This window comes from Pteropus vampyrus, unplaced genomic scaffold (genome assembly GCF_000151845.1).
Source record: "Pteropus vampyrus isolate Shadow unplaced genomic scaffold, Pvam_2.0 Scaffold80, whole genome shotgun sequence".
In the NCBI taxonomy this organism is placed as follows: Eukaryota; Metazoa; Chordata; class Mammalia; order Chiroptera; family Pteropodidae; genus Pteropus; species Pteropus vampyrus.
The window spans coordinates 3,912,223-3,937,104 of record NW_011888861.1 but is presented as its reverse complement, the minus strand read 5'-3'; the positions used below and the strand labels follow the sequence as shown (position 1 = coordinate 3,937,104).

At 45.3% G+C, this 24,882-nt stretch overlaps 1 protein-coding gene across 1 annotated transcript in view; it reads left to right on the top strand.

Annotated features, from left to right (window-relative positions):
- GMPR (guanosine monophosphate reductase) overlaps positions 1-24,882 on the top strand; it is a 41,878-nt gene that overhangs the window by 14,144 nt on the left and 2,852 nt on the right. The window contains exons 5-8 of the mRNA XM_011362868.2: positions 5,426-5,507; positions 9,464-9,570; positions 16,907-16,949; positions 19,598-19,757. Of these exons, the coding sequence (XP_011361170.1) occupies positions 5,426-5,507; positions 9,464-9,570; positions 16,907-16,949; positions 19,598-19,757 (392 nt within the window). The remainder of the gene's footprint in view (positions 1-5,425; positions 5,508-9,463; positions 9,571-16,906; positions 16,950-19,597; positions 19,758-24,882) is intronic.

Sequence of the window (24,882 nt, the reverse complement as noted above, 5' to 3'; positions counted from 1 at the left end):
TCTTCACAGCCTGCTGGCTGGTTCAGGTTAGTTTTCATTGTTCTTGGTTTCCCCAGCAATGAACAGGAGAATTTGGCAAGGCAAGTGTTTATTCCTAAGCCATTCTCTGCCTGCACTGACCCCTGAAATCTGTGATTCATTCGGAAACCTCCAGTGCTCTTAGCGTCTTCAGTTTACAGAACTATAATTTCTCTTATGGCTTTGGAGGCATTGTAAGGATGCATTACCATTTGTCCAATGTTTTGGAACTGAAAGGTATATAATATGAGTGCCGAGTATAATGATTGTTACAATGCCGTGAACAGAAGGGGTGCTCAGAAATGTTCTTGGCAGAGTCTGGCTATTCCGGGTGTCTCTGTTGGGAGTGAGGCCTTGTCGCTGCCTTTGCCCATTGCTGCCTGGATTTACAAACACATCCTTCTTTTCTTGCCTTTCACCTGGGGCAAGCCTTGCCCCATGGAGGAGGGAGGAAGCAGGGAGTTTTAGAGAATATTTTTGGTAGAGAAGGGTCCCACAGTGGCACTGGCTGATAGAAGAGTATGACAAGTTCTGTGGCCATTTGCCTGCTGACTTTCAGAGAGGAAAGAGAATAATGTATTCTTGGGTACATTCCAGGTGCTATGGAAAAAGGCACTACTATGGATGAAGCACTTCTCTCTCTTAATAATAACAAATTCTTGAGTAAGGATAAGAGCACCCACATTTATTAATGTGAAACTTAATCTTAGGTCAGGGAATTTTCCAAGGAACACACAGCCTGGGGTACAGAGCTAGGTGGCCTACCCCAAGGCCTGGTGAGATTCTAGCCCGTGTGCCAGCTCAGGCTTGTTGGGATGTGGAAGATCCCGTGTTAAGTCTGAGAAATGATTTTGTGCTGGTGGCTCTTTGTGACCTGGTTCTGAGGAGGTAGGTAAGTGACACCTAAGCTGTTCAGATTAGATTAGAGGCCCAGTTCTGGGCCCCTGGAGAATACCATGTCAGCCACTGTCAGCCCATCCCAAGTGGCCCTGGGCACGGCCTTGTTATTTCTGTCCATGGCCATCAGCTCAGTCACCCGCCTGCCTTTCTTTCTCCAGCAGTCATGGTCAGACAAGGTTTCGAGGCACAGGAGACACCTCCCATTCTGTACCTCTTCTTAGAGCGGTAGACATTCCCCAGTGTTCCTTGCAGGTGTCGTCTATGGGCAACCTTATCAGTCAAGTGTGCCTCACCTGAGTTCAAGGGACTTGTTATGGCTGACAATACCTCTCTGGCTCAGTAACCCGGACTTTTTGTTTCCATTCTCTTTCTGGGACTGGTGCAAAGTGGACCTGTGGCAGAAGCTATGAGGGCCTCAGAGATTCAGGTGATGTTCGTCTCTGAGAGTCACATAGTAAACAGTTTTATATCAGTTTGATAACGAGGTCATCGCCTTGTTAGTGTCTCTTACTCCCTGGTGCCCCGGGGTAAGTAGGGGGCCATTCCATGTGCTTGGCAGAAGGCACTGGCATTAAGGTTCCATCATCTTATATCAAGAGTTGGCAAACCGTGGCCCATGGGACAAAACCAGCCTGCTGCTACTCGCCGACTCCTACCTTATACCATTTTGTAGAAAGGATTTTTCTTGGCGAAAGGCCTCAGAAGAGCCAGTAAAAAGTGGGTAGAGAGATTATTGTTTAATGGGTACAGAATTTCACTTTGGGATGATGAAAAAGTTCTGGAGCTGGATAGTAGTGATTGTTGTACAGCAATGTGCATGTACTTTATTATATAAAAATAGTTAAAATAGTAAATTTTATGTTATATTTATTTGACCACAATTGAAACTCAAAAAAAGAAAGAAAGAAAAATAAGTAGAAGAGCAACCTACAGAAGTCACTCTTAAGTAGAGGGACTAACATTTTACTGAGCCCCTACTGACAGCCATGTATGTGCTAGGAATTTATAAACTTTGTAAACCTTACAGTGATGACAGCAAGTGGGCATGATTAGCCCCATTTTATAGCAAGATAAATCGAGACTCAGAGTCAAAATGATTTTCTTAAGATTCCATTGGAAGTGGAAAGCCCATCATTCAACCCCACACCTTTCTGAACTATTTTGCCTTGGATGTCCAGGTCTGAAGGAAAACTGCCAAAATTGGGGCAAAATAGTTTGGGTTTTGTTTTTTGTCCAGAAGACTTTTTAAAATGGTGCAAAAGAACTCGAAATGTTAATTTTGCCATTTTTATGTCTTCCTTGGGCCCTCACCCTTCTCCTTGACATGGAGGAGCAGTCATTGCTGGCAGAGCATAGGGGAGCCTGGACTGTGCTCAGCCTCCTGGGTAGAGGGATGCCCAGTGCAAATCTCCATTTGCTGTCTTTGTTGCCTAGAAGAGGGTTTGTAGATTCTGTTTTGTTGTGGTTTCTCAAGAAATGACAGATGTGTTGCCGGGTGCAGTCCCATTCTGACGGTCCCTATCCACTGCACACACGTGGTGCTTCAGACCAAGATAAGCTAGCTTCTCACCAATCACCCCTGAGCAACTCCCCCTAGTCAGCACATCACAACCAAGCCCCGAGCTGCCTGGGCATGGGCTGGGGCTTTCACTGGAGCCTGGCCATACTCTGCCATCATTTTCATTTCTGATTTTGTTTTTTCCTTTTTCCCTTTACTTTTGTCCTACTTGATTTCAAACTTGAATAGGTAGCTTTTTGTTACTGCAAGTGGAAACTCATCTTCTTCCAGTCATCGGCATTCCCGTTGAGTTGTCCTCGTGCTTGAGGCACGTCATAATCATTCTGGGTTTTTCCACCCAGCAGCCCTCTCTGGTGACCGAGTTCTAACCTCTGGTTAAGGAGCCACACACAGGTAGCTGACGGGAGACGGGGACTCCTGTGCAAGCCTCAGGGCTATAAAACGGTATTACTGTCCTCCGTGCTTTTAAATTTCGACCCTACGTAGTTGTACCTGGTCCATCCATCAGGAGCTGACTTTAATTATTTAGTTTTGTGTAAAGTAACCCCTTTGAAATGAGATGATTGGTGGGGAGCGCCAGACTGGGGGTGGGGGAGGGAGGCGCAGGGGAATCCACATTGAAAATGAAACTGTGGAGAGCTTAGAGTATTTTCCTTAATTTTTTTATTTTTAAATTTATTTTGAAAATTTTAATTTTTATCTTACTTTTAAAATTTTTTAAATGTATTTTTTAGCAGGTCAACCAGTGAGGAAGAATGAGAGCTTCAAGTCTTGTTTCTCAGGTTCCTATTAAGTTCTTGCTTGGGTACAAAGTTCATACTGGTCGTTGTGCTTAAAACAAAACAAAACAAAACCATATTTAATAAAAGTAATGCAGTTTCTACTATAAAATCCAGAACATTTTAAAGAAAAACTTAAAAGTTAGATAATCTTTCATCTAGACATAATTTGTTAGCATTTTGGTGTATGTTTTCATGTACACATGTACTTTTTTTTTTTTTTGGGGGGGAACAAAATAAGATCCTACCATTTCTTTCTGTTTCCTCTAACATATACTGAAATCATGTAAGCATTTTCCCATGCCATTGAACCAAGGTTAAAAACATCATTTGGATGGGAACGTTTTGAATCCTTCGTATTTGGGGGTATATATCTGCAGTTTTGCCCTGTTATAAATAACATATCCTTGCAGTTAAATCCTTTGACCTCATTTATGGTTATTTCCTTCAGGGAGAGAATCCTAGACTTATTGGATCAAAGACTTATTAGATGTATTTTTGAATTTCCTCTGTATGTACAAATTGCTTTCTAGGAAAACCTGTACTAAAATAGACATTCCATGAGCAGGGATGGAGACTCTTTTTCTTTAGCATTTATTGTTTATAGTCATTGGTAATTTGTTAAGTGAAAAATAGCAACTCACTGGTATCCTAATTTAAATTTGATTATTAGTGAGGTTGAACACTTTCCCTGTGTTTATTGGCCACTTTTTATTTCATTAGTTTGTTCATGTCCTTTGTTCATGGCAGTTATTCTGTAAGATGTTAGAATTTTTCTTGTAGATTTAGAAGAGGTTTGTAATGTTAGTAACCCTTTGTCATAATTACAGGTATTTTTCCCCAACCAGCTTTTTTGCCTTTTAGTTTTGTTGATTGTAGGTATGAGTATGTGTTTATATATACACAAGTTTTTATTTTCATGTAGACGGATCTGTCTTTATGGTTTTTTTTTTTTTCCCACTTTTTTGCTTATTACAGATATTCAGGGTTTTTTTCTAAATGGGGTGGGGGAGGCAATAAAACTTTTAGTTTAACTGTTTAATCTACCTGAAACCTATTTTGGTGAAAAGTATGAGTGATAAACTATATCTTGTTTCCAAAAGATCCCCTTTCCCAGCTCGGTCTATTGAAATATTGTTCCTTTCCTCATATGTTCTAGCCCTCTTTCTTGCCTATCTGTAATTTTTGATTGTCAGATGTCAGTTTGTATTAAAGCAGCTTTGAGCCCTCCTTATCTCCCTTTTCTGAGATCCTTCTATACAAAGTTCAAAGTCACTTTGTCTAGGTTAGAAAGGAAGAATTCCCTCTGGGAATTAATTCAGTGATTAATACAAAAAAAAAAAAAAGTAAAATGAGTAAGGATGCATTTCCCAAAATAAGACTTTGCACAGTTGTGAAAATTCAGTCAGGCATCTCGCCAGAGTCTCCTATGCACCAGCCGAAGAATCCGCAGGGCAGTGAATTGTGATAAAAAGGGCTATTTTTGTGTTTCCAGACTCCTGTAGTGAAAGAACTTGTGCTATTTTCAAGCCAGATGCATCCTTCTGGTTTTCAGATTCTGCCTCTTCCTGGCTTCTGTGTTTATTCTTAGGACCATAGCTTCATGTTCTGAAAACAGAACATGTTCCAGTGCTATTGGTTCATAAGGGCTCATCTGCCCTTTCATGTCTAGGTGGGAACATCTGACCCTTGGATGGGATACCCAGGTATCTTCCCAACAGTGAGATGACCAGTAGTTTCCTAATCCTGGTTTCTAGGGCTCCATAAAAGTTCTTCAGGGGTTTTACAATCTGTGAAGCATTTTATGCCCAACAATAAAGATTTCAATCAGCTGAGAGAGTGTTGCATTGTTTATTTTCTGTATTTGGGTTCTCCATAAAATTTTGTTTTGTCCATCGCTGAAATGTTCTAAAAGTCCTGACTGAGATAGTCTGAGGTCTTAGAGTTCTGAAATCATAGAGTTCTGTACCTTCTCATACTCTCAGCTCACCCACATGTAGTCTCCAGGTGTCAGATTTTATGGTCCTATTATATGAGATCCAATGTTTTCTCCACCACCCCCCCCCCTTTTTTTTTTATTTTGTTCCCCGGCTGCTTGGTAGCTTTGGGACATGCTCATCCTCGTGTTCACGTGTGACGTTCCTCACTCATTCATCTTTGTACCACCAGAAGTAGTTCATGATCACGAGCTATATTTTTTCTGTCTCAGGCAGGGAATGTGGTGACAGGAGAGATGGTAGAAGAGCTGATTCTTTCCGGAGCAGATATAATCAAAGTGGGAGTTGGACCAGGTAAGATTGGGAGCACAGCAGAGGGGGTGTGTCGGGGGAGGAAGGGAGTTTGCGGCTTGCGAAGACTGGAGATGGCCAGGAGGGAGCCCATGAATGGCCCATCCACAAGTTTAAAGCACATTTCTTTTGGAACTGTCATTGAGCTTCCAGAAGCAGCTCTTGATTAGAAATATCATTGACCTGCTATCTGATGCCCACAGGGAACTTCTAAATGAGTTCGGTTGTGGTTAGAATGTGAGGTCCAAATTTCAGAACATAACTGTGGAAGAGAAGAATGCAGATTTTGTTAATGGCCCAATACACCCTGAAGATGAAGGTGAGGAGTGAAGAATCCATGAGGACAGTTAATGGACGTGAATAACTCAAGTTCCTGTGAGTGTTTGAGAGACCCCAAACATTTTAAATAGGCTTGAAGCTGTGAGGCCACATTTGAACTTGATCCATGGCCTCGACAGTTAGCACCTTTGGCTCCTCACCTGATGCATACCATCTCAGATTTTGCCAGTATCCTCTCTCCTGAGGACTCCCCTAAGGACCACCCATTGGCATCGTGAGCGGAAGAACAAGGCAGAGCCTTTCTGTCCTTTTACTGGAGGCTCCATTTTCTCTTGGAGCCAGTGGTGGTCACCAGCCCCTTTGACCATACACGAGCATGAGCTTCCGTGTTTTTAAGTTCTTCATTGCCATGTTTTAAAATTTTTCCTTACACATCTATCCATTGTTAACCAAACACTAAAATGAGAGAGGAGAAAAGAAAATAGATATTTTCAGTTGGGAATAAAACAGCAAAGATTAAAAAAATATTGCCCACCCAAAAGACATTACCAAAAAAGGAAGCAAACCGTAAACTTACATGATAAGAGTGCGGGAAAGCGCAGCTGGGAGGCAGAAGGCGACATTGTATTGTGACTTGCCCAGTGACTAGCCTTGAGGGAAAAGAATGTACTGGAAGGAACTGTCATGGAAGAAGAGCCCTGTAGGTTTATCGAAGTACCTGAGCTTTCAACACACAGGGAGATTTTCAAGATTGGGCCTTTTATATTGCCACTCACCTAAGCTAATTTGTAACACACTCTGAGCAAGAGAAAAGACAGCTCTGGTCTTTACTTGAGTATCTGTCATTACTGAAAAGTTGAAGAAAGGATAAGGGCCAGTTCTTGCTTACAAGGAGCTCCTACTTAGGTTAGGCTGTAATAGACCAGGCTTTGTAATAGAATAGAATAGGCTAATAATAGACCAGGAAGACTCTTTTTTCCAAAGGCAGGGCACTCACCAGTCACCTACTTAATCAGAAATCTGTGTTGAGTGTCTCGTAGTTGCCATTGTGCTGAGTGGTTGCTATGTAGGACGAGAAGGAGAAGGTGTGTAAGCAGTCTTCTTGGCTCTCGAGATGTTTTTGTAATCTTGAACTTTCAGCTGTGCTCATTTCCTCCATGCACATCCTCTGTGTATACATTTTGTTTCCCCTGAAAGGTTATTATACTTCTGCTGTCATTGTGTGCCCCCCAGGATGTCTGTTTAGAACAGAGATGACTGAAGCGAGTTAAGAGGCTTTCTCTGAGCCTGATATATTGGAGGCACTTCTTTAAATTGATTGGAGAAGGTATTGACGTTGCACAGATTTAGAGTAAAAATTTCTAAATGACAGCATTAAAATAGTTTCATTATCGAGTAACTCCTGGGAACTGGGAAAAAGCTTTACAAATGTGTTCTCCTCCCCTTCTGACTGGAAGAAAAGATGTGCTCAGTTTTTCCTGGGTTCATCAGGACCACTTCCATGCCTTGGCCCTGACCTGCGTAGAGCTCCGGGATACTGCAGCCGAGGCCCCTGCCTTCTCTTGCAAATCTGGCAGTTGAGTGGGAGAGAGGGAGAAAAGCCAATCCTGAACCAGAACCAGAGGTTATCAGACTCTAATTCTGCCTCACGCAGTGCAGATCTGGGGCAGAAGGTGGGGAGAGAAGCTTATTTGCTCCAGTATAGTTAGCAACAAATGTAAGGCTTCTGCCATGCAACAGGATTCTGCCCTGTCCTTCCCTGCTTAATTCAGGCCTGGGAGTATGGACAGGGTTCTCTGTGTGATCCTATCCTTAAAGACCTCTGGGAGAAATCTGTGGAAAGCTATGAAGCCACTGGTGGGGGAGAGGGGGAGCAGGAGAGGATGCAGAGGCTCTGAGTACCTCACCCCCAGGTCTGGCAGGCAGTGGAGGAGTTCATGGCTAACTTTTTTTTGTACTGGCCCCGGGGCGCCCCACAATTGACACCACAGGACATCCAGGAGGTACTGAGTGGGGAAACAGTGGAGACAGGCATGTGGGTGACTCATTCATTCTTGAGCTCAGGCAGTCTTTCAGTGACTATTTATAGCACCTTGTTATGCGCGGGGCTCTTTTCTCAGCTTTGGATCTACAACAATGAACAGTCGTAGACCTCACCATCCAGCAGAGAAAACAGATCCTCGGTTCTTACACAAATAATTATTTAAATGTGTCTTTTTGAAACGAGTGCTGTGATGAACAGCCTCCCTGAGGCAGTGACATTTAAGATGAAGCCTGAAAGATGAGAAAGGGTTTGCAAGACCAGGGGTTGGTACGGAGGGGAGTGTTTGGACAGAGAGAACATCGTGTACAGAGAATCCCTAAGGCGAGAAGAAACTTGCGTGCAGGAGGGACTGAAAGGTCAGTGTGGCTGGAGCGGGCTGAGTGGGAGGGAGAGAAGAAGTGGAAGAGGAGGGTGGGAGGACATTCGGGAGTTTGATGTAGGTGGTCTCGGAGCAGGGGTGCTCACTTGCTGGGAAGGGCGGGCAGTGTTGATTGAGAGGATGTGTGCTGGAGATGCTGGTGCTCCTGGCATGACTCGGCTTGGACCTAACTGGGCAATACTCTGCAGATGGTCAACCAGGGCTGGAGTCGACTGTGAGAAAGGCAGAGGTCAAGATGAAGGCATCTGCGTGTCTGGTGGGAGACCTGAAATGGAGGCTGACTTCCAGAGTCCATGCTGGATGGGGACGCTGGATGGGGACGCTGGATGGGGACTCTGGACAGGGTTGGAGATAGACTGCGAGATCATGAAGAACAAGAGGCTAGAGCACGTTGAGGGCAGAGTTGAGTGAGCTTGAGGTGTGGGAATAGGGGTAGTGCTCACTCCCTTTTCTCAAGGGCTTACTGTAGGCCAGGCCCCGGACCAAACGATTTTCATTTCTTACGCCGTTTATTTCTACCACAGCCCTGTGTGTTCTGTGTTTTTATTTCCATTTCACAGGCAAGGCACTGAGGTGTAGAGAAGTTAGTAATTTGAGAAAAGTTGAAGGTAAAGAAGGCTTGAGGCCATGGGAGCAATCCGAGAAGTCCCTTGAAGTGTAGTGTGATTGTGTGGAAAATTGGAGGAAAGTGGAAAGGAATGAGAGGTTGAAGCATGGAGAATCAGTGCGTGCCCATTAAGGGGGAGCCGATGTCATAGGGGAGAGTGACAGTGGCAGGTTACGGTGTAGAGCAGGGGTCCCCAACCCCTGGACCCCAGACTGGTACTGGTCCATGGCTTGTTAGGACCTGGGCCACACAGCAGGATGTGAGCAGTGGGCAAGCCAGCGAAGCTTCATCTGTATTTGCAGCCACTCCCCAGTGCTGGCCTCACCGCCTCAGATCATCAGGCATTAGATTTTCATAGGAGCTCCGGTACCTGGTACCAGCAAGTTTGGGAACCACTGGGGTATAGTATGTTCTGGATGAGCAGATGACAGTGATGAGGACCTGAAGCGATGCCTGGCCAGGCGGTGTGGTTATAACCATCTGTATTGAACTGCTGGGCAGCCCCTCCCTTCATACTTTTCCTCAGCCATGGAAAGTTCACCCTCAGTAAATTTGGGCAGGGCTGTGTGACGGTGATGGAGGTTCATTTTAAGTCATGTTCTGTTCATTCATGACCATCCACTTTGGAATCCACTTCTTTCTCCATCCAGGTTCCGTGTGTACCACCCGCACCAAGACGGGGGTGGGCTACCCCCAGCTGAGTGCTGTGATTGAGTGTGCTGACTCCGCCCATGGCCTGAAGGGGCACATCATCTCTGTAAGTCTCCGAGAGGGGCTGGGACTGTATTGGGGAGCATCTCAGGTAGCAAGGCCCTGCTTCCTGGTTGCCATTCACCCAGTAGCATCCTGTGGGCTTGGGAGCGAGTGAGCATTGCAGTTACTGTAGAGACACAGACCTTGCTCCCGACTTCTGCAGTGAGTGAGGCAGGCACATTAGGCAGTGACAATTATAGTCAGTAACACCTTGAGGTGGTAGGTAGCATGATGGGGGATATGTGGGGAGCTTTGAGAAAATGAGAGGGCCGCCTCGAACTGGGGGGCTTAAACAAAAGAAGTACACTGTCTCATAGTCCCAGAGGCCAGAAGTTCAAGATCAGGGTGTCAGCAGGGCCGTGAGGCCTTAGGGATGGCTCTGTTCCAGGCTTCTCAAGGTTCCTTGGCTTGTTGGCACCATAATTCCAATTTTCGCATGGCGTCTTCCCTGTGTGTATGTCTGTCTTTGAGTCCAAATTTCTCCATTTTATAAGAACGTCAGTCCTATTGGATTAGAAGCCTATCTTACTCCAAGATGACTTCATCTTAGCTAATCATATCTACAGTGATATCAGATACTACCAATGGGTCACCGGTTACCATAGTGAGAGCAGATTCAGTGGCATATTCAGAGCAGATGATAGATTTTCGTGGACCGAAAAATGTTTGGGGAGGAGGTGAGGAAAGGCAGAGACCATGACCTAACAACACTTTCGTGAAGCTCCTGGAATAACAGCACCATAGTACTCAGCCATTAAATATTAAGGATTGAATGAATGTCAAGTTGAAATCCTAGATTTATCTGTAATTCTACTCCACCTTATCGTCATGACTGCCAGTCAGACAGTCGATGAAAAATGTTATGTTTCTCCTCTTCTAGATGAGATCCTCAGAACATGTCAGGTATAATTGGATAGACTTGGATAGAACTGTGGTTTCCACTTACATGGATGATACATGTATATGTGTGTGTGTGTGTGTGTGTGTATGTGTGTGTGTGTTTTACAAATTCTGAAGGAGAGGCATGTTTTTTAGCGGTCCTATAACAATGGACTCATACTGAATATAAGAAGTTAAATCTTCAGACCTCTTCACTGTACAAATGCTAAGCCATGCTGCCACATTAAATAATTGATAGATTATTTTTTAAAAAGTCCAAATGCGGTAAATTAGATATCTCTCTGAGATGATATCTTGTTGATTTTGGCTCTGCATTTCAGCCTGTCGAAGTTTGATTTCTGGACCTGTTTTGAGGGTATAAATAATACTCTTTAAAAACCCCTGCATGTGTATGATCTCATTTGAGCCTTACTGCAGTGTTTGAGCGATGCAGCTGTTGCCTCACTGCATGTGACTTTGAGGTGACAACTGAAGCCCTTAACTCGCAGTCAAGTGCAGATTTCCTGTGCACCTTCTAATTCTTCATCCAAGTTTTCCATCTAACCATCCATACAGTCAGCAAGTATTGAGCATCTATTATTGTGTTAGAAGCTGCAATAAATGACTGAAGATTGATTGATTGCTGACAGAGTTCTCAGGCCCTCCATTCAATACTATTGTGCTAGAAGCTAAAATAAATAACTAAAGATTGATTGATTGCTGACAGAATTCTAAGGCCATCCATTCAATACCCTTTCCTTTAGCTTTTGCCCCAGTGAGTAAATTTACACCTATTTATTGAACAACTAGTGTATAGGAGGCTGACATAAAGGTAGCATCCTGTATTTGCTGAGTGAGGTGTCTCCAGACAGCACCATTCTCTAGTATGCCAGAGATTCTCAGGTGCTCACTGTAGCCTTGTCTTGGGCTGACTATGTGAGAACTGCCAGGGAAGCTTTTTAAAATAGACAAGGATAAAGGGGGTCAAATATATGGTGACAGAAGGAAATTTAATGTTGGGTGGTAAATACACAATGCAATATATACATATGACATTGAATTATATATTGTATATTATTGAAGCCTATATATTGGGCTAGTGCCAAGGGAACAACTCTGAATTTGTCAGTTAGGGATGATGACAGTTCAGGCTTGTAGTACTGGTGCTCTGTGGTTCTTAATTTTCTATTCATGATGAAAGATGTCCTAGATGAGGTTAGAAGTTCAATTTGTAGTCAGAAGATCAAATGAAGTCCACGGACTTTTATGGGATCTGCATTCTTGACTTGAGCTCATTCCTATATATTCGGCTTCAATATATTGACTTTATTAACCAGTCACCCGAAATACATTTAATAAAATAATAAATAAAATAGACAGTTCTGGACCCCAAATTAGACTCTTCAGAGTTTGACTTCCAAAAGCATCATATGTAATCAGCCCTAAGTCTGTTACTGTCAAGAATCTTAATCAAATTTAGACCCTATATCAAATACCTTGAATGGTCACCATGTCCAAATCAGCAGAGGTAAACTTAGTAGTTTTACTATGCATTTATTCTAAGATCCCATACTTGTGCCTTTCTAGAAATTTCATACCTGCTTAGTTTATGGCACCATTTGTGGGAGAGGGGTGGGGGCTCCGCTCGTACCACAGGTGACTGACTGAAAATCGATTTGGGATCTCTGTTCATAGCACTTAGTTGATAGCTTATTTCAGCAGTTCTCTAAGTGTGGTGCCAGACTAGCAGCATCATTATCAACTGAGAACTCGTTGTAAGTTTTAGGGCCCCATGCCAGACCTGCTGAATCAGAAACTCAGAAGGTAAGGCCTAGGAATCTGTTTTAACAAGCCCTCCAGGTAATTCTGATGTGTTCTCAAGTTTGAGAACTGCTGGCTTCTGTAGTCAAGGCTCAGCATACACAAGCCAGGTCATTGTTCCAGAGCCAGCCCTCGTCTGCTAGTGCTAAGGGAACAACTGAATTTGTCAGTTAGGGATGACGACAGTTCAGGCTTGTGGTACTGGTGCTTTGTGGTTCTTAATTTTCCATTCATGGTGAAAGATTTCCTAGATCGGGTTAGAAGTTCAATTTGTAGTCAGAAGATCAAATGAAGTCCACGGACCTTTATGGGATCTGCATTCTTGACTTGAGCTCATTCCTTCTAACCAGCTGAGTGCCTTGGGGTTCAAAGTAGCCGTTTCCTTGCTTTCTTTGTCTAATAGTGTCACAAGTAGTTTTCACTCACTTGCCGTGGGTCCTAAATGCGCTGGAAACCTTTCAGATGTTTTAGATCCTGCCATTTTGCCCATTTTCCCTCTAGCTGTCTCATTTTACACTTTAGTCGCTAAATTAGCACATCCATGTCAGTGAAGTTCAGAAGGAAGACACAGCATTGAGTCTGTTCAGCAGATGTTTATACCCAAGAGGCTGGACTTGAATCAGGTTTTTATTTATTGTGGTTCGCATGGGCTTCTGAGAGGCAGAGAGCTGAAAAATCCAGGATATCCCCTGCAAAGCTGAAGATTAGCATGCGACCAGTTAATTTTGTCATCTGCTGGGTCACACAGAGGAGAGAATTTTAAAGGTGGAAACAGCTTTAGAAGAAGTAATGGCTGTCATTTATTGAGCATCTACTATCTTCCAGGCATAACACACATGTAATCTTTAATCCTTGGAAGAACTTAACAAGGTAGCTGTTATCTTTATTTGACAGGTGTATTTGTCAGGGTTCTCTAGAGAAACAAAACCAATAGTTTGTGTGTGTGTGTGTGTGTGTGTGTGTGTGTAATTCTAGTCTGAGTCTGCAGGCCTGAGAACCAGAAAGAGCTGATGTTTCAGGTGGAGTCAGAATGTAAGAAAAAAACCATTTCCCAGTTCAAAGGCAGTCAGGAAAAATTCTCTCACTTGGGAAGGGTCAGCCTTTTTGTTTAGATGGAGCCCACCCACATTAGGGAGGGCAGTCTGCATTCCTCAGTCTACTGATTGAAATGTTAACCTTATCCACACACCCCAAAGAAACATCCAGAATAATGTTTGACCAAATATCTAGGCACCCTGTTGCCCAGTCAAGTTGACATGTAAAGTTAACCATCACACCAGGTTAGGAAACGGAAGCTTTGAGACCTTAAGTAACTTGTTCGTACTGCTGGTAGGAGGCAGAGCCAGCACTCAAACCAAGGTCTGTCCATCTCCAGTGTTACACTCCTTCCCTTGACCACCCTTATTTCGAAAATGAGGAGACTCAGAGGGCGCAGGGCTCGCTGAAATCACAAAGAATGCAGGTCTCCACACGACCTCACGTCTACTCCTTTTCCCACCACATTGGTTTGGGAGACTTCAGCTTTATCTCTTCTTAGTGCTTTCCCCTCGGAGTCCTCAAGCATGTCTTCAGATGGAGAGCCAAAAATCAGCACCCGCTGAACTATTTGCGGAGGAGGGATTTGAACTGGACTTCGTAGTGCTTCATAGGACCTAGAAGAAAATCCTGTGACTAGGATCATTATCGTCTCTTCGTTACTCAAGTCCAACATTTTAATCAGTGCATTTTATAAAGACCTAGAAAATGTGCCTGTCAAGTTTGAGGAAGCCCAACATCATGAGGTGCCATTAATAATAGAGGCTAGTACTTGGATGGGAGACTGCCTGGGAATACTGGGTGCTGTAGGCTTTATAAAAAAAAATAGAGGGTTGAGCTGATTCAAAACAGTTCCCAACCCCCTCCTTCCCTACACCCAATCATTAGTATACTTATCAGCTCACTAACCCTCGGCAAAGAAGTGAAGGTTGATCAGCAAATTTCTATAATTTTATTGATTTAATATAGTACTTTTGGAACAGCTAGCTAGATCATTATTTAAAAAGATCTAAACAAATTCTTTCAAATAATTTTTTAGACTTGAAAAATTTCCCAAAAGGTTAGGCTAGAAAAAGTTAGAAAATGCAAACAAAAGTAAGGAAAATAAAGATGACTAGAACAGCCATCATCTTAAGATAACCACTGCTCATGTTTTGATAGGTGTGCTTTAGACATTTTTAGAGTTTACTCCTAACCAGAGTTCTAAGCTTGTTTTTCCATTATTATAGCTGTGTGACCTTTGGCAAGTCACTCAACCTTTCTGAGCCTCCCTCATTCCCTACCCCCCACCTACAAAATTATCAACTTCAGGTTCTTGTGGTGTTTGAATACAAAAATAAAGTTTGGAACAATTCCCTCTGCCTACCCAATGCTTGCTTTCACCACCCCTTATTTTTAGGGCTGAGCAAGTATTTTAAAGAAGAGGTATGCTGACAAGTCATAGATCGAATCACCACTCATGTGACATGACGCCTTTTCTACTAAAATATAGCATTAACACTCTTGAAAAACAAAACAAGTAACCCTTTGAATATTTTTAAAAACCACCTCGCAGCAGCTATAAATGTTTATATACAAAAGTCGTTGTGTGTCTTAGAGTGCAGGGGATTGTCCTACTACTCTGCCTCCTGAGAACATGAAAGGATGCTTTGAACAACTCTTGGAAATTACCTGTAAATGATAGTAGGGAGCAGATGCCTGTGCCCTACAGCATGAAATAACATTGGATTGCATTGGGTTAAATGTGCAGTCTGGCTTGTTTCATCTGCATTGTCTGTTTCATAGATGCATACCCAAGCAAAGTGAGCAGATGATACCGTATGATTTCCTCTGCACAGCATATCACTAAATCCTATTAATTGTGGACATTTTGGTACATTCTGGGAAGAGAAGAGTTCATTTTCTTGGGGTCCTGGTACTTCAGGTCTTCTGAGTCAGGCCTCATTACTGACCACAATAATATGAAATTTAAGAACCCTAAATGAGATACCCTAGCAGTCACAAGGCACTTACTCATAAGCAAGTGAGCAAGACTTAAGGGATGTGTGTGTGTGTGTGTGTGTGTGTGTGTGTGTGTGTATGTATGTGTAAGTGTATGTGTTTAAAGTCACATATGTTAGGGACCTGTTTAAATGGGAGCATGAGTTTATTTAATCTTTTGAGATTATATTTGAAATCCTGTTATGTAGAACTGGTTTTGATAAAGAGATAAAGCACTTTAAAAATAATTGGCAGGACAAGCGAAGGGCATATAGGGGGTGTACCTTTGAAAGAAAGTAAATATTCTCGAGCTTTGAAGCACTAACTAGATGTACAGAACCCCAGCCCTGTTACTGTCTTCACCTGGAGGGTTTTGGCCAGATAACTTTAAATGGAGAGACGACCTCTGAAATAATCGTTCATCTCTAGACTGTGGCCCTCTGGAGGCCAAGGACGCCACATGCGAATAACAACTTGGTTGAGGAAATACTTGCAGTCAGTAAATATTCATAAATGGAAAAGATCGAGCCGTTATACCTATGTTTTGATCAGAATTGCAAAGAAATAACAGAGCAATATTTGAGTTCTAGACCCTGAGCAACAGTCCTAAATAGCAGATAGAATAAAAAGGATTGAGTCACAGAGACCCCACATCCTCAGTTGGAGATGCTATTTGTAAAGTGGTTCCAGTTCTACCTAGAGGCCCTGCGACTCCAGAGGTGCACACCCCTTCCTGCCAACTGTCAAGAAAGGTAGTCTGAGAGGCCTGTGTTTTCTGTGTTCTTTGCAACTTTCTGGGCATTTCCCTCTGAGACCAGCACTGAATCTGGGCTCTGTCACATCTCGCCAGCCTTGAGGGCTGAGTCTCCCTGTCCACTGTCTTTGCTTCCTTGCTTCTTCCTGTTGGATCTGGCTGCTACTGCAGGCCACCCTCACCACCCTTTGTCTCCTTGGACCTCACACGGGCCGCATTGCGAATAGCAGGAATCCTGGTCACTTTGTGTCTTTGGGGTTTGTAAGGGAGCACAATGGGCTTTACATCTTAGAAACCTGGTACTTTGTTGGTGTTTAAACATAACCCCCAGAGCGGAACTGTGCTGGGCAGCCCGAGATCACAGGCTGTCCTGCTAGGCATTCAGGTAGCCCTGGGTGGGTGGAGTGGGTGTCAGGAATGCATGTTTGACCCTAAGGTAACTGGGTATGTTACATGAAGGTGAATTAGAGATTCATGGAGTGGCTGGAAATATAAAGGAACTAACTCGGTGTCCTTTCTGGCTCTTAAAATAATTCATCTCTTGTATTAAATAAATCTCACCTCGCATCAGGCAGGTGGGGAGAGGTGACTACTGAATGAGAATGAACTTGGATGGTGAGTGGCTAGGTGTGTTGCGTAAAGGGTGGGAGGACGGTGAGGTCAGAGCCCCTCTTGCTCAGCAGCTTCCCAGGCAGTGGGAAGGGCCGGGTATGGGAGGTGCCCTGTTGAGGAAAACTCATGGGCTTGGGCACTGAGGGTTGCATATTTGGCTGGGGAGTGGGAGGCGAGTAATGACTTGTAGTCACTCCAGGGGAAGGGACAGCCTGGGTGAGCTCCCACTGACATCCTCTGTGCTCTTTCCTCTTTGAAGGATGGAGGCTGCACATGTCCAGGAGATGTCGCCAAAGCCTTTGGTAAGGAGATGTGGAGTGAGGGGCGGAGCTCCCTGCAGCTCCGAGTTCGCTGTGGGGTGGGAGCTGAGAGTGGGGCGGGAACCAGAATGGGGAGGCGGACCCTGTCGGGATGTTCAGAACCAGTCCCGAGTGCTCTCTCCCTGGATTTCTGACCCGATTGGCCCAAATCCTGGCATCAGTTTCATTCCGGTTGGCGGCTGAGCAGGCCAAGTATCCAAGGATTGATTTAGGGGTGACATCCTGCGAGTCAGGAACTGGTGAAGTCACAATGAGAAGGCTCAGGGCACCTGTCTGTGGAAAAGGACAGCACCGGGTCCTAAGTACAGTAACTCCGCGAGGGTCTTTGGGCCCTCACTTGGGGAAATCCCGAAGGAGGGATGGCTTCCCAGCCAGTGTCTCATCAGAGGCTGAGGAGCCCGTTTACCACTAGGGGGCAGCAGTGTCCCGTGAGCTAATGGGGCTGGCACCTGGGGTCCCAGCCTGGGGTCCTGAGTTTTTCTTGGGAGAGCGCTAGGAAGTTTAGCATCTCGGCATGCCGTGCCGTCCACTTAACCTTTGCAAACTGCATTCAGAAGTCAGAGCTGGCCTCACAGCTGGGGCCTCCAAAGGGTGAAGTGGGAGCTGTGTGTGCTGGCAGGAGGCTGAAATGAAACTCCCACGGCCCCACCCTCCTTTCCTGATGCCAGGGCTGCATTTGCTGTTGATTTATTTTTTCTTTTTCAGTGGAGGGAAACTTTCTGTTTTAAGCATTCCTAAGGGATGCCAGTGGCTCTTCTCCTTTAGTATTCAGCGATTCTTCCCATGTGCTTCTTCATCACTGGTTCAGAGCTCATCCCATAGAATGTCTTAGGCCCACGCACTGGCTCTACTACTTCTTTTTTTAACACTAATGGCGACAAAAGGAAACATGGGGCGGTGTTCTTAGCAGCTGGGTTTGTAGGAACCTGGAGAATGTCCAAGGGACAAGGTCCTAAGAGGTAAGCGACAAGGTCAGGGTCCCACACTCAGAGGCAGAGCGGGGAGAATGCAGGACTCCTGCTATGCGAGTGCACTCACTTATCTCTTATTAATGTAAGGATCGTCAGCCGAGGACACTTTTACTATTGATTTTTGAGCTGCATCTTTTTAATGCTGATCGGTGTTCCATCTCGGGCTCTTTGTGCTCCCTGCTCAGAGCGGGAGCTGAGTATACTTTAAAGTGACTGGTCTGAAGAAGGTGCCTCGTAGATGACAGATCTGGGCGCAATTCCTGGCATCTCTTCCTTGTTCACTTTCCTTCCAGTAAGTGCAGCGAGGAGTGAGATTGAGAGAGAGGGACTGTGTCATGGAAGATGCTGGTTAGGAAAGGACATGAGAGTGTTCAGAAATGAAAACAACTGGAAGCCACTTCAAAGCATTGTTTGAATGGATCTGTGCACTGTGTTCCTGCTGTTTATATCTGCTCCCAGGGTCGTGGTCACCAGGAGGCCTGGCTGGACACCAATTCTCCTCTGCCCCCTTCTAATCCTGGCAGGGGGGCCAAGGAGCCAGCATTTGTGTTAGGGATCCTGCAATGAAGGGTCTGCAAAGCTCGCTGTCAAGTGGAAAGGTCCTATTGTGCCTTTTTGCCTGGCTGCAGGCCAAGGGGCCAGCCCTGCAGAGCCTGCCTTTCTGTAATGTTGAACAGAAGGGACTGTAATGCCTGACACACACCGGAAAGTCCTCATGTTTAAATAACCAGATGGAAGAGGTCAAGGTCACTTTTCAGGGGTTCCTGTATTTGCTCCTTGTTGTCCTTCATCCTAATTACTTAATACATATGAACCCCGATATCCTTGTATTCTGCATGTAAGCTGCCAGTAGGACTTACTCAGAGGAGGAGTTGTAGCAGTTTCTTACTTAATAGTCAGTGGAGGGCCTCTCTGCACAATTATCTGTGGACAGGATGGGGAATGGGGACTGTTTCTGTTTCTTCCATAAACACCTTTTACTTTCTTGACAGCTAGTCATTCCACATCTCCCATGTGCCATGCACTCTGATAGACCCTGGGGACATAGCAGTGAACCAGCCCTCCAATTCCAGCTGTTCCTGGTCCTGTTCCAACATAGCTTACAAAGGCAACTTCAATACCCCAGTCTCTTCTGTCCTTGTTCTGGGAGTTTCGTGTGTGTGTGTGTGTGTGGGTGTGCGCACGCGCGCGCGTATATACACACACACGCACACACATACACATATACACGTGCAGTAGACACATGTACAAGTTTCTCTCCTTCGTGCTCCATCTCTAGGAGATTTGGTCTGTTCTGAGGTCCAAACGGAGTGTGAGAATGCTGAGAGCCTAGGGTAGACCAGATGCCTGATGGGGGTTCAATTCTTAATGTTTCTCTGATTGCAAATGAGTTAGACCTCTGGAAGGTGGTCATTAATAACCACTAAAGATTGTCCAGTGTATTTGCTACCAAACCAGCAGGCTGCGTTTGTTTTCTGAGTGTCCCCATCGCCCTGTAAGGAGGACTTCCTTAACTTTTTTCAAAAGGGGAGAGGTTGAACTTTCTCTTGAAAACGAGGAGGACAGTGAGTTGGGGCGGCAGTTGGATCTTTCCAGAGCTAATGTTTTTCTGAGCTCTTTTTTCTGTTGCTTCCTTTTGTCCCCACCATTGGAGTTTAGGAGCTGGAGCGGATTTTGTCATGCTGGGCGGGATGTTTTCGGGCCATACCGAGTGTGCTGGAGAGGTGATCGAGAGGAACGGGCAGAAGCTCAAGCTCTTCTACGGGATGAGCTCTGAAACAGCGATGAAGAAGCATGCGGGAGGGGTAGCCGAATACAGGTAAGGGGCAGAGCCAGGGCTTTTCACCGGGGAGGACCCACATTTCTCCTGCTTCTCACGGAAATGGGATGGAAGTAGGTCTCAAAGACTGTCCATTCTGTTTATAGTAAAGTACTGTGGGAAGGAGCTGCAAGGATTGATTTAGGGGTGACATCCTGCGAGTCAGGAACTGGTGAAGTCACAATGAGAAGGCTCAGGGCACCTGTCTGTGGAAAAGGACAGCACCGGGTCCTAAGTACAGTAACTCCGCGAGGGTCTTTGGGCCCTCACTTGGGGAAATCCCGAAGGAGGGATGGCTTCCCAGCCAGTGTCTCATCAGAGGCTGAGGAGCCCGTTTACCACTAGGGGGCAGCAGTGTCCCGTGAGCTAATGGGGCTGGCACCTGGGGTCCCAGCCTGGGGTCCTGAGTTTTTCTTGGGAGAGCGCTAGGAAGTTTAGCATCTCGGCATGCCGTGCCGTCCACTTAACCTTTGCAAACTGCATTCAGAAGTCAGAGCTGGCCTCACAGCTGGGGCCTCCAAAGGGTGAAGTGGGAGCTGTGTGTGCTGGCAGGAGGCTGAAATGAAACTCCCACGGCCCCACCCTCCTTTCCTGATGCCAGGGCTGCATTTGCTGTTGATTTATTTTTTCTTTTTCAGTGGAGGGAAACTTTCTGTTTTAAGCATTCCTAAGGGATGCCAGTGGCTCTTCTCCTTTAGTATTCAGCGATTCTTCCCATGTGCTTCTTCATCACTGGTTCAGAGCTCATCCCATAGAATGTCTTAGGCCCACGCACTGGCTCTACTACTTCTTTTTTTAACACTAATGGCGACAAAAGGAAACATGGGGCGGTGTTCTTAGCAGCTGGGTTTGTAGGAACCTGGAGAATGTCCAAGGGACAAGGTCCTAAGAGGTAAGCGACAAGGTCAGGGTCCCACACTCAGAGGCAGAGCGGGGAGAATGCAGGACTCCTGCTATGCGAGTGCACTCACTTATCTCTTATTAATGTAAGGATCGTCAGCCGAGGACACTTTTACTATTGATTTTTGAGCTGCATCTTTTTAATGCTGATCGGTGTTCCATCTCGGGCTCTTTGTGCTCCCTGCTCAGAGCGGGAGCTGAGTATACTTTAAAGTGACTGGTCTGAAGAAGGTGCCTCGTAGATGACAGATCTGGGCGCAATTCCTGGCATCTCTTCCTTGTTCACTTTCCTTCCAGTAAGTGCAGCGAGGAGTGAGATTGAGAGAGAGGGACTGTGTCATGGAAGATGCTGGTTAGGAAAGGACATGAGAGTGTTCAGAAATGAAAACAACTGGAAGCCACTTCAAAGCATTGTTTGAATGGATCTGTGCACTGTGTTCCTGCTGTTTATATCTGCTCCCAGGGTCGTGGTCACCAGGAGGCCTGGCTGGACACCAATTCTCCTCTGCCCCCTTCTAATCCTGGCAGGGGGGCCAAGGAGCCAGCATTTGTGTTAGGGATCCTGCAATGAAGGGTCTGCAAAGCTCGCTGTCAAGTGGAAAGGTCCTATTGTGCCTTTTTGCCTGGCTGCAGGCCAAGGGGCCAGCCCTGCAGAGCCTGCCTTTCTGTAATGTTGAACAGAAGGGACTGTAATGCCTGACACACACCGGAAAGTCCTCATGTTTAAATAACCAGATGGAAGAGGTCAAGGTCACTTTTCAGGGGTTCCTGTATTTGCTCCTTGTTGTCCTTCATCCTAATTACTTAATACATATGAACCCCGATATCCTTGTATTCTGCATGTAAGCTGCCAGTAGGACTTACTCAGAGGAGGAGTTGTAGCAGTTTCTTACTTAATAGTCAGTGGAGGGCCTCTCTGCACAATTATCTGTGGACAGGATGGGGAATGGGGACTGTTTCTGTTTCTTCCATAAACACCTTTTACTTTCTTGACAGCTAGTCATTCCACATCTCCCATGTGCCATGCACTCTGATAGACCCTGGGGACATAGCAGTGAACCAGCCCTCCAATTCCAGCTGTTCCTGGTCCTGTTCCAACATAGCTTACAAAGGCAACTTCAATACCCCAGTCTCTTCTGTCCTTGTTCTGGGAGTTTCGTGTGTGTGTGTGTGTGTGGGTGTGCGCACGCGCGCGCGTATATACACACACACGCACACACATACACATATACACGTGCAGTAGACACATGTACAAGTTTCTCTCCTTCGTGCTCCATCTCTAGGAGATTTGGTCTGTTCTGAGGTCCAAACGGAGTGTGAGAATGCTGAGAGCCTAGGGTAGACCAGATGCCTGATGGGGGTTCAATTCTTAATGTTTCTCTGATTGCAAATGAGTTAGACCTCTGGAAGGTGGTCATTAATAACCACTAAAGATTGTCCAGTGTATTTGCTACCAAACCAGCAGGCTGCGTTTGTTTTCTGAGTGTCCCCATCGCCCTGTAAGGAGGACTTCCTTAACTTTTTTCAAAAGGGGAGAGGTTGAACTTTCTCTTGAAAACGAGGAGGACAGTGAGTTGGGGCGGCAGTTGGATCTTTCCAGAGCTAATTTTTTTCTGAGCTCTTTTTTCTGTTGCTTCCTTTTGTCCCCACCATTGGAGTTTAGGAGCTGGAGCGGATTTTGTCATGCTGGGCGGGATGTTTTCGGGCCATACCGAGTGTGCTGGAGAGGTGATCGAGAGGAACGGGCAGAAGCTCAAGCTCTTCTACGGGATGAGCTCTGAAACAGCGATGAAGAAGCATGCGGGAGGGGTAGCCGAATACAGGTAAGGGGCAGAGCCAGGGCTTTTCACCGGGGAGGACCCACATTTCTCCTGCTTCTCACGGAAATGGGATGGAAGTAGGTCTCAAAGACTGTCCATTCTGTTTATAGTAAAGTACTGTGGGAAGGAGCTGGAAAACCTACTTTGCCTCTTTTTAAATAGCCATAATTTTTACCCAACCAGCATTTTCAGTGTTTGGGGCCATCAAAAGGCAGTGCAGAGCAGAAGTGTTTTGGGATGGGTTGGGAATGTGCCCAAGGGGTATGTGCAAGTAGGTGTGATTCCTGCTCAATCAGTCCTGGAGGTGACACTCCTTACTTCCAAGGGGTGGGCAGGAATTTTACTGCCTTGTCCTTCTGATACAGCCTTTGCTGAACTATCCCAATAACCTCCAGTCTCTCGCCTGGGGTGAGTTCAGGATGCAAGAATTGAGTTGAAGTATGGGTCTCCCATTGCATACGAAACAGGTGTGGCCTGGACCACCACACAGAAGTCAGGCCTTTCTTGCAGAATGCCACGTGTCACCTACCGTAGTTCACACAGGACTCTCACCTGTCTCTAGACTCTGACAGTTAACACAGGCAGCATTTTTAGTCATTTAATTGTGTCATTCACTGCAGAAGGGATGCTTACTTCTGTCTCTCTCTTATTTTTAAATCCATGATCCTAAAAGATAACCTGCTCTTTGTTTCACTTCCGTTTTAATTGTCTGCATGTGTGTTTTAAGAACCTTATGACAGAATATATCTACTACCTTGCTCTGCTCCAGGGAGTCTGCTCTTCCTTTTAGCGCTGATGACAAACTACACAAAGTGGACAGGACAGAAGGTCTTGCATCCTCAGGAGGAAATCCGCTGTGTGTGGGCCAACTGCCTTTCTCCAGGAAGCTTCAGGCACTGGGATAGAAACCAAGCCCTCCCTGGCTGACACCCTCCATTTCCTACCATTCATTCTACATCTAAAAGCTTATTTTGAGGACATGGGATTCAGATGAATTATATAAGTAAGGTTCAAACCAAGCTAGAAGTAAAAAAAAATCTGAGAGCTCCTCTGAGACTTACAGTCAGGTAGGTGGGTGGGCATTATGGCGTGCTACCATCCCAGAGTTCTGTGCGTCAGTAGGGTGCTGGGAGGCTGATTTCAGTCCTCACACTCTCCAGTCATTTTCTCTTTTGGGAGGAAGCTCAATAAAACCGATGTTGTAGTATGGGGAAGGCAAGGTGGGAAAAGGAGTAGGGGACTACATTTATACCTCCTCCCTGGCAGTGTCAGGCAGCAGAACAAGGGTGGCGCTTCTTCCCATGCAGCGTCAGAGGGTTTTCTGTCTCCCCCGTGGTAACCCGTGGAGGAGGTTGCACTGTTTGCAGCGATGGGGTGGGATTACCGCCTCGGTGCTAACCTGGACCTCTGGCTAAGAAGCTCAGTGCTTCACCAGCACCGAGCAGGGTCTCCTGTGTTCTGGTACGTAATCGGAGCCATTGTGATTCAGCAGCAGCTAGATGCTTTGCCAGGAGTACATTTTTTTGCCCTCTAGCTGTTGCATCTGTTTTGGGTTCTAATAAAAGCAGATAGGGAAGGCCAGACTAAGCTGTAACACAAACAGAAGCCAAGGGGCTAAAAGAAAGATCATCTGTAATTTCAGCAGGGTCTAGACACATCAGAAAATAAAATATTCAGGACTATGAAGACTCAGTTCTGGAAGCAGATTCGAATGTTAGACAAGGAAGGGAAATGCCGAAGGAATTAGAACCTTAATGCAAAGGCTGCCTAAGCCCTGAAGTCTGCATCCGTTCTCTCTGTCTCTCTCTCTCTGCTTGCCTCCCTCCCTCTCATCTTCCCTCCCTTCTCTTTCCCTGGCAGTTTGCAGCCTCATCACCATTATCTCGTAAGGATGGTTCTCCTATTTGATATTATATTTAGTTGAGGCAGAGTTATTTATACTTTGCTAGTTCCTTCCCAGTCATTAACCATTTAGTTCTCACCCTTTCCATGTGAGACAGATCAAAGAACCTCTTTATGGATGAGAAGACTTGAGCATCAACAATAAATGACTTGCAAAAAGGTGCCGTCACCAGTTAGCAGATAAGCAATGATGAGAATCTGGATAATCTCCACTAAGCCCCAGGAAGACCCCAGGCTTTAAGAAAATGAAATGGCAGTCATTGCAAGCACATGTGCATAGATGTTGATCTCTAATCACAGAGTACAGTGACATGAATCATCTTGTGTGTGACCAGTGACTTGCTTTATGATATTGGTGCTCTAAGCCAGCTACTAGGCCAACCCTTGGTCTAGTTGATGGTTTAAATAGCTAGATTTTACCCAAGGGTAGTCTTGCATGTGTAGATTTCAGTGTACAAGAGTTAATACCCTTTTGAAATTCTAGGTTTCTAATCAAAAAGTGC